General features: G+C 34.0%; 1 protein-coding gene across 2 annotated transcripts in view; it reads left to right on the top strand.

Moving 5' to 3' along the window:
• The window catches only part of LOC106063078 (laminin subunit beta-1-like), a 79,652-nt gene that overhangs the window by 40,505 nt on the left and 24,878 nt on the right, over positions 1–14,269 (top strand). For both annotated transcript variants that reach the window (XM_056027863.1, XM_056027862.1), the window contains exons 5-7: positions 11,777–11,928; positions 12,636–12,756; positions 13,093–13,281. In XM_056027863.1, the coding sequence (XP_055883838.1) occupies positions 11,777–11,928; positions 12,636–12,756; positions 13,093–13,281 (462 nt within the window). The remainder of the gene's footprint in view (positions 1–11,776; positions 11,929–12,635; positions 12,757–13,092; positions 13,282–14,269) is intronic.

Below are 14,269 nucleotides of genomic sequence, written 5' to 3' on the forward strand. Positions count from 1 at the left end.
TTCTGAAAATATTTACCTGTTTCTCTTTCTCTGTGGGTTCACTTCGACCAAGGAGTATTGCGGCTACTCTTTGGTTTAGAGGTTACTACCCACGATGTAGAAAAGATGTAGGTCATTGTTTCTCCTGTTCCGTCTGTCACTAAACTGTAGATCTAGATTTGTTTTATCTCAATTTAGAATTCTTGATTTTAGAATTCAGTTGACCACGAAGTTTGTGCTGGGTATGTGGACTCTTGTGTTCATTATTCAGTACCCCAAAATAATGGGTCGGGAAAGGAGGTGCACTAGTTTGTAAATGAATGTAGCTATTTAAAAATGTATCTCAAAAAGTTGTAACTCTATATCTAGAAATGTTTGAACAAAAGTATCATTTAAAATTTTCATGGAAGCTTGATTTATTTTACTTTGGTAATGGAGATCTAGTAACAACTCAATACAAAATAAAACCAGAAGTTATTTTCATATTTATTTTTTTTGGAACCAAATAGAAAAAGTGTACTGAGGTTTCTGGCGGATTAGCGACCTAGAAATTGTAGACATTGTCTAATTGGCCCATCAAAACAAGGGGAAAAAAACCCTATACATCTAGTATTTCTAGATAAGATTACATTGACCTATCTATTTGTTGAATAGATTCAGTTTGGATTGAGAAGTTCCAATCTATTTGTTGAATAGATTCAGTTTGGATTGAGTTGTTCCAATCTATTTGTTGAATAGATTCAGTTTGGATTGGGAAGTTCCAATCTATTTGTTGAATAGATTCAGTTTGGATTGAGTTGTTCCAATCTATTTGTTGAATAGATTCAGTTTGGATTGAGTTGTTCCAATCTATTTGTTGAATAGATTCAGTTTGGATTGGGAAGTTCCAATCTATTTGTTGAATAGATTCAGTTTGGATTGAGTTGTTCCAATCTATTTGTTGAATAGATTCAGTTTGGATTGAGTTGTTCTAATCTATTTGTTAAATAGATTCAGTTTGGATTGAGTTGTTCTAATCTATTTGTTGAATAGATTCAGTTTGGATTGAGTTGTTCCAATCTATTTGTTGAATAGATTCAGTTTGGATTGAGTTGTTCTAATCTATTTGTTAAATAGATTCAGTTTGGATTGAGTTGTTCTAATCTATTTGTTGAATAGATTCAGTTTGGATTGAGTTGTTCCAATCTATTTGTTGAATAGATTCAGTTTGGATTGAGTTGTTCTAATCTATTTGTTAAATAGATTCAGTTTGGATTGAGTTGTTCTAATCTATTTGTTGAATAGATTCAGTTTGGATTGAGTTGTTCTAATCTATTTGTTGAATAGATTCAGTTTGGATTGAGAAGTTCCAATCTATTTGTTGAATAGATTCAGTTTGGATTGAGTTGTTCCAATCTATTTGTTGAATAGATTCAGTTTGGATTGAGTTGTTCCAATCTATTTGTTGAATAGATTCAGTTTGGATTGAGAAGTTCCAATCTATTTGTTGAATAGATTCAGTTTGGATTGAGTTGTTCCAATCTATTTGTTGAATAGATTCAGTTTGGATTGAGTTGTTCCAATCTATTTGTTGAATAGATTCAGTTTGGATTGAGTTGTTCCAATCTATTTGTTGAATAGATTCAGTTTGGATTGAGAAGTTCCAATCTATTTGTTGAATAGATTCAGTTTGGATTGAGTTGTTCCAATCTATTTGTTGAATAGATTCAGTTTGGATTGAGAAGTTCCAATCTATTTGTTGAATAGATTCAGTTTGGATTGAGTTGTTCCAATCTATTTGTTGAATAGATTCAGTTTGGATTGAGTTGTTCTAATCTATTTGTTGAATAGATTCAGTTTGGATTGAGAAGTTCCAATCTATTTGTTGAATAGATTCAGTTTGGATTGAGTTGTTCCAATCTATTTGTTGAATAGATTCAGTTTGGATTGAGTTGTTCCAATCTATTTGTTGAATAGATTCAGTTTGAATTGAGAAGTTCCAATCTATTTGTTGAATAGATTCAGTTTGGATTGAGTTGTTCCAATCTATTTGTTGAATAGATTCAGTTTGGATTGAGTTGTTCCAATCTATTTGTTGAATAGATTCAGTTTGGATTGAGTTGTTCCAATCTATTTGTTGAATAGATTCAGTTTGGATTGAGAAGTTCCAATCTATTTGTTGAATAGATTCAGTTTGGATTGAGTTGTTCCAATCTATTTGTTGAATAGATTCAGTTTGGATTGAGAAGTTCCAATCTATTTGTTGAATAGATTCAGTTTGGATTGAGTTGTTCCAATCTATTTGTTGAATAGATTCAGTTTGGATTGAGAAGTTCCAATCTATTTGTTGAATAGATTCAGTTTGGATTGAGTTGTTCCAATCTATTTGTTGAATAGATTCAGTTTGGATTGAGTTGTTCTAATCTATTTGTTGAATAGATTCAGTTTGGATTGAGAAGTTCCAATCTATTTGTTGAATAGATTCAGTTTGGATTGAGTTGTTCCAATCTATTTGTTGAATAGATTCAGTTTGGATTGAGTTGTTCCAATCTATTTGTTGAATAGATTCAGTTTGAATTGAGAAGTTCCAATCTATTTGTTGAATAGATTCAGTTTGGATTGAGTTGTTCCAATCTATTTGTTGAATAGATTCAGTTTGGATTGAGTTGTTCCAATCTATTTGTTGAATAGATTCAGTTTGGATTGAGTTGTTCCAATCTATTTGTTGAATAGATTCAGTTTGGATTGAGAAGTTCCAATCTATTTGTTGAATAGATTCAGTTTGGATTGAGTTGTTCCAATCTATTTGTTGAATAGATTCAGTTTGGATTGAGAAGTTCCAATCTATTTGTTGAATAGATTCAGTTTGGATTGAGTTGTTCCAATCTATTTGTTGAATAGATTCAGTTTGGATTGAGTTGTTCCAATCTATTTGTTGAATAGATTCAGTTTGGATTGAGTTGTTCCAATCTATTTGTTGAATAGATTCAGTTTGGATTGAGAAGTTCCAATCTATTTGTTGAATAGATTCAGTTTGGATTGAGTTGTTCTAATCTATTTGTTGAATAGATTCAGTTTGGATTGAGTTGTTCCAATCTATTTGTTGAATAGATTCAGTTTGGATTGAGTTGTTCCAATCTATTTGTTGAATAGATTCAGTTTGGATTGAGAAGTTCCAATCTATTTGTTGAATAGATTCAGTTTGGATTGAGAAGTTCCAATCTATTTGTTGAATAGCTTCAGTTTGGATTGAGTTGTTCCAATCTATTTGTTGAATAGATTCAGTTTGGATTGAGTTGTTCTAATCTATTTGTTGAATAGATTCAGTTTGGATTGAGTTGTTCCAATCTATTTGTTGAATAGATTCAGTTTGGATTGAGTTGTTCTAATCTATTTGTTGAATAGATTCAGTTTGGATTGAGTTGTTCCAATCTATTTGTTGAATAGATTCAGTTTGGATTGAGTTGTTCTAATCTATTTGTTGAATAGATTCAGTTTGGATTGAGTTGTTCCAATCTATTTGTTGAATAGATTCAGTTTGGATTGAGTTGTTCCAATCTATTTGTTGAATAGATTCAGTTTGGATTTAGTTGTTGTTCCAATCTATTTGTTGAATAGATTCAGTTTGGATTGAGTTGTTCCAATCTATTTGTTGAATAGATTCAGTTTGGATTGAGTTGTTCCAATCTATTTGTTGAATAGATTCAGTTTGGATTGAGTTGTTCCAATCTACGTTGTCGCTCTCTATGTCGCTCCCTGCTATGTTATTTAAAAAAACAAACTTTTTCACTTCACATTTGTTGTTGCATTGTCTGGGAGAGAAAGAGTTAATGTCAATTGTTTATCTCTGATTCACTGTTGGCCTGGAGCACTCGCTCGCCGGACATGACTCATTAAGGACCTCCCCCCTTTTTTTCCTCTCTCTCTCTCTCTCTTTCTCTCTCTCTCTCTCTCTCTCTCTCTCTCTCTCTCTCTCAGTCTGGGTTTATCTCTCTTTTCTTTTGGATGTCAGCTGTTTTATTTTCATTCATTTTTTGCTCACTCTAGTAAATGTAACCTCTCTCTCTCTTTCTCTCTCTCTCTCTCTCTTGTTCTCCCTTTGTATTATTGTTTTAAGCGCAATATGTCACAATAGCTAGTTAGATGTGAAGAACCTTTTCCTGTCAAGCTAGACTTGCCTTGACCCCTATGTTTCCTGCATTCGGCTCTCTGGGGTCACCAAAATGAAACTCCATAACTTTGTCCAACACGTGGGTTGAACATTTGAACTAATTTGATCAACTATCAGGGCAAACTGTTGCAGCACCGTATTTTCAGAACTGTAGCATATCCTATACTGCCTATAGGTTTATAATCAACATTGATCTTCCTGGCCATTCATAGAATCTATTAAAATATTTTGTCATTTTGAAGTTAGCAAAAATGTTTTGTAAAATGTTTTACATGTTTCGGATGTTCCTTCAGAGTTGAAGATATTAGCAAAAATGTTTTGTAAAATGTTTTACATGTTTCGGATGTTCCTTCAGAGTTGAAGATAGTTTACTTCATAGTCCAAACCTCCCTCAGGACGACGGGGGATGGGAGCGGGCAGGGTTTGAACCCTCGACCGTCGATAAATCCGAACGACAGTCCAGCACGCAAACCGCACGACCAGGCAGCCATAGCGGTTCAATAAATATCTTTTTTTAACGGTATATATAATTTATGTTTGGTAATTTTTCTTTTCGATGGTGGCTTTAAAGCTTTAACTCGATCTTCACTTTATTATTATTATTATTTAAAAATTAATCTTGCCTTCACATAATTAGTATTTTAAAATCTCCGCTGTGGAACGCTTCATTCGTTTCAATTTCTCAATCTTGTGTAATTATACAGTAGTTACGCTGAGATAGTCAATTGTAGAAAACTGAATTTTCATTTGATTGGACCACTATAAATTATATCTATCTTACCTTATAACGTTTATAGCGTTAACTAAGCCGACATGACCTGCAGTTGTGCCGATGTGCCAAAAACTATAAATAGATTACACAAACCTAAAATAAATACAGGGTTTATTTAACTGAAGTATTCGTACATAGTACACCACACATTCTACATAATATTTAATTTTTTTTTTGGTCATGATGAAATTGTGCTACTGCTAAAGTAAACTCCTCCTCCCTTTTTTTTTCGAGGAAAAACAACAACAATCTATTTATTGTGTTTGTGCTGTCTGTCATCACGTCCTTCATCATGCTTGAAATAAGTGACATGAAACTGTTGTTTTTTTTTTGGTCTCTAAACAAATGTTTCACTTTGTTTAATTCTAGAAGTATTAAAAATAACGCATTTCATATTTAAATACTCTATGATCTTGTGTATTATTGTCATTTTAAATTTGATTTCAGTATTCTCTTCATCGAATTGGAAATGGGTTCAGTGTCTATCTATGGTCCTCAAAATGCACGCAATTTGGTTTTTAAAATGATTAGTGGCATATAGTAAGCACACACATCTCCTCATTATGTGATATTGTTCTATTCTGACACCGTCCATCATCAAGTTACAGCTAGCTATGTTTAGACTTCTATATATTCTTCTAAAAGCGTGACTTTTTAAATAGTTTCTTTTGATGTCTCTTTATGTAAATAACTTATTTTCAATGGCTCTATTGATCACAATTACCCACAACTCCCAAAAGATAACCAAGAAATTACATTTGTTCCTTACTAAGACTATTAATGATAAAATCGGTTTGCACTGGTTAATTCAATGTCTCTGATGTAAATACGATTTAGTTAACAGTTGGTCTGTAAGCTAACAGGGCCGCCTTAGGCATAGGCAAACTAGGCAGCCACTTAGAGCCTCTGATTGGTGCGGGGTTCGCACAGAGCTCCAAATTTTATTTCTTCACAAATTATTTTTCTATTTAATTTGGGGACCACCGAATTCACTTCTCTTGGGGCTTCCAATAATGTGAGACCGGTCCTGAAGGTAATATTTGAATACAATATAACTCTTATATCTTCAAGGATTTAATCAAAATGTCAAAGTATTTTGTGTTTTTTTATGCACTTATGCGTGCGTTTGTAATAAATTATCGTGGAGTGTAGCCTGTGTATATGTTTCCATGGTAACGACAAGGTAAAGGAGTGTTAGTTTTTATTGGTGTTGAATGATGAAACCACGAGCTGGTCTGTCATAATTCGTATTAATAAGTGACGGGGGTTGTGAGTTGAAAGAGGGAGACCAATCAGAGACGTTAGAGAGAAAAGACTTGTGTTTGCAGTGTGTTAGATTTTGTTACAAAGCTTAAGATCAACTGTCTGTCTCTATGGTAAAAAGTTTGTTATCTCTCCCACACCCAATCTCGGATTAATCTGAAATTTTGCACATTATTTCTTTTAATTGACAACACAAGAATTGATTTTAAAAAAATTAACCAATTAGCTTATTAACTTGTGATAATTAATTATATATTTTTTGGTATCTTGAACAAGGGATAGAAGTTGTACTTGACAGTGTGTTGGTATAAGTTGAATTAGTTCCTTTGAGGACTCTTGAGCTCTAAGTGAACATTTTGCATTGAAAAAAATGAATTTTAAACCATCAAGTAAACATTCACCAAGATACCCCCCCCCTTTTTTTTTCCTTCCATTTTCACAACTGGTCCAGACATGTGATGGGATCGTAGCGCATTGAGAAAACTTAAAGCTAAACAGTTGATAAAAAAATATTTCTAACCGCATAGATTTTTATTATGTCTAGGTCGAATATTGGGGGGGGGGGAGGGGGGATTGGGGTAATATGAGATGGGTTGCAATATGAGCATTTGTGATATTTTTTCATAGGTCGGTATTATATATAATTTGGTGAAGTGGAAACGAGGCTCATTTCTTCTTCTTACTACAAGATCTAGACCAGGCATGTCAAACACGGTGTTAGGGGGCCACATGCGACCCGCGACCACTTTGCACGAGGCCCGCTTGGCCACCTAAAATAATTATCAAAATAATGTTAAACTATTACGCTGAAAAATAAGAGATGATAAGCTACTTGAATTGAAAACTAGTATTTGTTAAAATGAACAACGAGAGTGCGTCTGCAGTGAAAGCCAGCTACATTTTGGCAAATCATTTAGTGAATGTGATTTTATGAAGGAGGGTGTCGTTAAAGCTGATGAAGTAATTTGTCCAGAAAAGGTGAAAGTATTCAAAGCGTTAACTATGAACACTTTGGCAGATAGAACAAATGACATGTCAGTTAGATTACGTGAATAATTAAAGAACATAATAGTTGATTTTGAAATATTTTCATTGGGTCTCGATGAAGCAACTGATGTAACGGGTGTTGCACAGTTGGCTATATTCATAAGGGCTTATGACAGGAATTTTGAGATACATGAGGAACTACTTGAGCTCTATTCTATGCATAACACCACAACAAGCGAGGATGTTTTTGAGAAATAACAGGAGGTGATATTGCAGTACAAATTATCTTTGGTAAAGCTAGCTAGTCTAACAACGGATGGTGCACCAACCATGAAATGAAATGGTTTTGATGCAAGCTACTTGCAAAATTAAGAGACTGACGCTAATTTTTAATTTGCTCATTTTCAGTGCATTATTCACCAAGAAAAATTCTGCGCACAGCAATTACAGTTCCAACATGTCATAAGACCGTTTTCAGTCGCTCTCAATTTTATTCGTGCCCGTGGCTTAAATCATCGCCAATTTTTAATGTTTTTGGATGACATTGGACACGAATTTGATTGTGTTCCCTACTACACTGACTCTCATGTCATAAAGTATTGAAGAGATTTCTTACACTGCGTGAGGAAACTGTATTGTTTCTGAATATGAAAGGTGAACCTGTTGACGAATGGGTTCAGGATTTGGCATTTGCAGTTGATCTCACTGGTCGCAAGACTTGAATTTGAAACTTCAAAGTTAAGACAAAATTGTCACAACTGCGGGTAATCATGTGAAGTGCTTTCAAGCACAGTTACGACTGTGGATAAACCAAATATGAAGAGAAAATCTTGTTTACTTCTCAACGTGTCAGGAACAAAAAAGATTAAATACGGCTGCAACACTTGGTAAATTTGTCTTACACTTGGAATCGTTAGTAGATGCTTTCAATGACCGTTTTCCTCACTTCGTTTCATACGAGCAAGAATTTTCGTTGTTTGTATCTCCATTCTCATTTGATTCTGAAATGTTGCTGGTATTGTGCAACTAGAGCTGATAGAATAGCAGTCAGATTCTTTGTTATAATCAAAGTTTATAGAATTGGCTGTGCCAAAATTTTATAGTTATTTACCCTGAACGGTACGTTGAATTGTGGAAATTTGCAGCCAGAATTCTAGCTATCTTTGCAAACACTCATCTCTGTGAGCAGTTCTTTTCCATAATGAAAGCTACAAAAACACCTCACCGAAATTATCTGATCAAAATTTATCATCAGTGATGAAAGTTTCAGTAACAAACTAACTTCAACAAGACATTAATAAACTTTATTGTATCCCAGAAAAGATGTCATGCATCAGGACAAAGACAATAAAGAGTAATCTTAGTCATTTTTAATTACTAAATAGAACTACAAATTTAGCTAACTAAGGGACAGGTATGATATTAATTATTGTATTCTATTGTATTGTTTCTTATTTACATAAAACTAGTAGGCTGTTTAACAACTGATTTTTTTTTTTGCTGCGGCCCCTCAGGTCATAGTAATTTTTTTAAGTGGCCCATACACCTTAGTGAGTTTGACATACCCGATCTAGATTATATCGCAAGTTGAATCTGTATATATTATAAATGTGGCATTAAGTTTGTTTTTTTAAAGAAGTCTTTTCTAGTTGATTTAAAGTCATTTCATTAAGAATTGAACACACCTGCTTGGGTTTATCTATACTAGCTATCTGGAGCTAGAAACCAACGACCAACCATGCAAGGGTTTGTGAGAAGAAAAGAACACTAACTAGATCAAGATACTAGATACTAGAGAGAATAGTATTGACACGTCCGAAGTGAAATCAGCCTTAGTCAATTGTGTTTCTATATCATTGTTAACCATCATGCTGTTATTACATGTGTCTATTCTATTACGTTTTTGTGCCATGGAACATAGAGGCAATAAAGTCATCATGATTGTCATAACAAACTCTGTTAACTTCAAGGTATTGCTTTTTATGTACAAAAAAAAATTGTTGAAAAAAAAAAAAGAAGACTTTCTTTAAGATTTATTAACATGGAGAGGTTTTATTTTAAAATACTATAGTAATAATAATAATAATTGATATAATAAGCATCTATTTAGCGTCTAATTAGGTGTAAGTTCCCTTTTCAGACCATGCGATCTCTAGGGCAGATGATGTAAATGTCATCTGTTTCTTTGGCCAACGGTTAACGAGCAACGGCCAACCGCCTTCACTTTTCCAAACTAAAGTCAGGTACCCATTAGTAGTGGGTGGACCTAAATTCCTGAACTTAAAAATCCTAGTATTCACCGAGAATCGAGCCCCAGGACCCGTTTAGCACCGAGCCCCCAGGATTTAATTATAAGATATATACTGTCTGCTAACCACTTTAGAAAAATGACGTCAATCATTTTGCAACTGAGTTGCATGTTTCAGTGATAGAGTAATGCAACCGTCCCGTCTCTCTATCTCTGTGTGCGCTGCTAGTGATTTGTTAGTCACTTATTTAGTTTGTGGTGTCATAAATAGTGTGAAGATGACTATCAACAAAAGCCCGCTTAGTATCGTTCCATTGAGGGTGTGTCCCACGGCTTTAATCGGCCTGCTGACGAGAAGATCATACAAACAAAATAGTCCTTTCAGTTGACTACCTTCATTCAAATGGACATTGGGAAACATGGGAAGTGACTGTAGTTTTAAGTCTTTGAAAATCTGTTACTTGCCTACACACTTACCCCCTCCTTTTTTTCTCCATATTTATTTTTAAATGTACTCTTTCACTATAACTACTAGTATAACTTCTAGTGTCTGCTTCGCGTGGTTTGTGTGGAGATGATGTTGTACTTCTGGTAATGCAAAGTCAAGTTGACAACATAGAGTCGGTGTAAAGAGCTTTGATATTGTTTTCTTTTTTTAGAGATTGTTTTGATACTATTTATAAATGTCAATGTAATAGATTGTACTGACTTTGACTTTTAATGACTCCTTTATATTTGAAGTATATTCCAAACTTTTTTGATACACTCGACGACACCACTTCGACTATTGATTCACTTACCACTCCTTTTGGGAGAGCCAGTTTTCTAAAATAAATGTTAAAATATAAAAGGACCAGATTTTTACTTGGCCCAGTGGGAAATGTGTGGGGGACACGGTCCCTAGTAGCTTCTAAAATGTTTTTCTGTACTCATTACATGTAACTGAATGTTTTATCTCATATAAAAACTTCAGGTATACTTAAATCTGCTTCCTATTTAAAAAAAAACAAAAAACATAACAGTTTTCATTTGGTTCTGAATCTGTGTAATTAAAACGTCACAACTTGCTGGTAGAGACAAAGCAGATAACCAGAAAGACGCTTTGAAAAAAACAACATTAGTTAACCCTTTCCACCTATTAAAAAGAAGTATGTTCTCCTTGAAGTTGGCCAGAGAAGTCATTTAGTGAGAAACAGACGTCGAGCAATAGAACAGTTACAAATTGGGGGAGGGGGGTACTCGTAGTCGATCTTTTACATTCCACAATGATAAAGAGTATTTTAAAGAGTAAGTAAGCATAATAGTAGAGCCCCCTTCCCCCCGGCAACGCATCCTTTCAATAAGTAGGCCTCTGTAGTAAAAAAATAGATTAGAAATGTAAAATATAGATATACATTCTAAGAAGAGTGGTTTTGTGGTTTGGGATTTTTTCATCAGAAGTTGTGTTTTAGGAAAGAGATTTAGGAATCGTTTTATGGTAAGGATTGAGTTAGTAACTAGTATTGGGTTGGAATTACCTAGAGAATGTCATTGTAATTGATCACGAGTTAAATTGCTTATTGTTAATCTTTGTTTACAAATTGAAAAGAAGATAATTACGTACTACGTGTCAATCTCGTCGTGGATGTTAATTAAAGACTTTAAACTCTAATAAGTCATTGGTTTTCCTGGTTGATTCATTAACCCGTTCAATGCTCTAATGGCACCAGGAAAGGAGCACCTTTACGACTTAATTCGTGGCATATGGAATAAGAAATGTGCCTTTATCGTTGTGACTTTCTGGGTATTTTTTTTTTATTAGGTTGTCTTTTTGTAGGCCTATTTGTAATATGTGTTTCAGAGTTTTATGTATCTTTTCTACTTTACCTTTTAGTCTTCTCTATTAAAGAGTTTCAATGCTTGGTGATTTTACTAATGTTATCAAATGTCACCGTGAATATTCATTTGCTATAAACCTCACGGCTGTATTTTGCACCTGTTCTAGTTTCTGTTTTCTTGAGTAGAAGGGTCCCAAACAGAGGAAGCATATTTCTTACCAAGGTTAAATAGTTCATTTTGATGTTCTAATTGGATTTGGAAAAAAAAACTCTTACTAAGCTCTAAAGTTTTAATTTGGTGTTGTTTTTTTCCATCAATTTCAACATTTCATTTATTACTGCACTATTTTTCTAATGATTTAATGATAAATTTGTAGCTCTAATTATTTCCATCACTTATATCCAATCTTATTATTTATACAAATAAAAAATGAATGAGAACAACTTGGAATCACATTTTCCACAGAAGTTTATCTTTTTTTAATCACCCATCTGTTTACATATTTCTTAATACTAGGTTGATCATATGACAAATTTCTAATGAAACACTATTTCTGTAGGTGATACTCTACTGGACACCAGGCGGGAAATCAAAGAAAAGTACTACTACGCCCTGTTTGATGTAACTGTCCGAGGCAGCTGTTCTTGTTATGGTCATGCTGCCAGGTGTTTGCCTGTCCCTGGACTCTCTGAGGAAGTCGCCCGAGACATGGTGAGTTGATTGGATCAAACTCTTAAGTTGTTAATTTATTAGAAGTCATTCCTTAGCTAAGAAACTGCTGATTCAATTGAAAACAAGAACAAAGGGCCTATATAGATCTAGTGTTGTTTGATGCCTGTGACCTAAATAGGATGAACTTTAAGGAAAAAATCTGGTAAAAATAAATAGCAAGATTTCCTATAGCTCAATACTGAGTAAATGAGAAGATGAAAAGCTTTAGCATTAGATGGGGGGGGGGAATGGTTGAACAGCTTGTAGATGTGCAGGCCAGATATACAAATTTTGGCATTTATAACAATGAATGCCATCACCCCCTTTCTTCTCTTTGCTCTAAAGTATATACATCAAGCTTTTTTTTTCACATTGCATTTTTTTTTCAATTCCTCTTTTTGTAGCTACTATGCCCTTGAAATAGGAGTACCAGTAAGGAAGGGAAGTTGCTGTTTATTTGGTAGTAGGAAATGAACTATGAAAGCAACTTGTAAGAAATATTGAAATAAAACGGTGGGCAAAGGCTTCCACCTTCTAACACTAGTATTGCCATGCACATATAACAAAAACAAACAAACCCAGCTCTTATCATTATTAGCAATGAGAATAATTTTAGTTGTAAAACTGTGAGTGTAAGCACCTAGTGTCAGAATTAGAATACTAATGTGTTAGGTAGGTACCAATTCTACTGTTTTTGTGTGTACTAGGTGCATGGAATGTGTGAGTGTACCCACAACACTAAAGGCCTGAACTGTGAGATGTGTCAAGACTTCTACCATGACCACCCTTGGAGACCAGCCAGACACAACCAACCAAATATTTGCCAAAGTAGGCCATATTTACTACACTATAGACCACTTAGTCCTTACCTTTTTTTTCTTCTCTCTCTATCACTGTCTCTCTTTTCTTTACCTCTCTTTCTCTCTCTCCATTTAAATCATTTCCATAAATTTTTTTTTTTTTTTTCATTTTCTTTTGTACTTTTATCACTTTCTTTCTCTTTCCTTTTCTCTCCCCCCCCCCTAATTAAATTGTTCACTCTTCTTATATCTTTCTTCCTTGACTTGTAATACAATCTTTCATTATCATGGTATTGAAAACCTTAAAAACAAGTTGTCCTTGTGATGATAAGAACTTGATATAATGAATGTTTTGTTCCCTCAGAGTGCAACTGCAATAACCATGCCACTGAGTGCCACTTTGATGCAGCTAGATTTCAGGCTTCTAATGAGGTCAGTGGAGGAGTCTGTGACAACTGTCAGCACAACACCATGGGTGTCAACTGTGAGAGTTGTAAGCCTTTCTACTACCAAGACCCTGTTCGGGACATCAGAGACCCTGAGATTTGTCAACGTACGACCATTCACTTATTTTGTAGTTCAAAACTCTCTCTCTGTTATACAAATTGCAGAGCATTTTCAACATGAAACATCACTATTATATTTTACATTTTTTTTTTGTTGTTTTACCAAATTGATGAAGTGGTCAGTTGAATTGCAGAGTTTAGTATAGATGCAGTTTTACCTAAAAGATGAAATGGTCAGTTGAATTGCATAGTGTCAGTAAAGTCAGTTTCTTGATGTTCTCTTTTAAGGTTACTAAATCAAAGTTTACATTTTCACTGTTTAATGCTATGTTTTTGCAAAGCTTATATTAACTCAAATCTGTTTTGTTTGTCTATCTTTGTGTCTATCTGTCTGGCCAAAAGTTTGTACACATTATTTCTCTGACACCCAATCTGTTGTGATTGTTGTGAACTCCTAGCCTATGACTTTGACATGGATACATTAGGTATGCAATACTTCAAGAAACACCAGGGATGCATTAGAAATAAGAAATATTTAATAAAGAAATAGGAATAAATTATAACTGTAGTAACGCCAACAAAAGCTGAATTCCTAAATATACGTTAACTATCAAACTGCCTTATAATGGCTCCTACTATGCTATCACAAAACTCCGGTCCCCTGTCAACAATAACAAAACTTCAAGCGCTGTCACTCTGTCCCAACCAATGGACCAATGAAATAATAGTAAAATAATAAATAAACATAGAATTCTTTATGTCTTACAACTAAGGTTCTATGACGTACCGTTTACAATATTATACACAAAACATAATCACCACACAATCTTCCAATCTTAGATCAAGTTGAAATTTTGAACAATTATTTCTTTTATCTGAAAACACAAGAATTAATTTAAAATATTAACCAATTAGTTTATTAACTATTGGTAATAAAACAAACAAGGAAAAGAAATTTTACTTGACTGAAGTGGTGGTAAAAGCTGAATTAGTCCCCTTTATATATGGCTGCCGTCTAAGGCTTAGTAAACACTA

Source organism: Biomphalaria glabrata, chromosome 4 (genome assembly GCF_947242115.1).
Source record: "Biomphalaria glabrata chromosome 4, xgBioGlab47.1, whole genome shotgun sequence".
NCBI lineage: Eukaryota > Metazoa > Mollusca > Gastropoda > Planorbidae > Biomphalaria > Biomphalaria glabrata.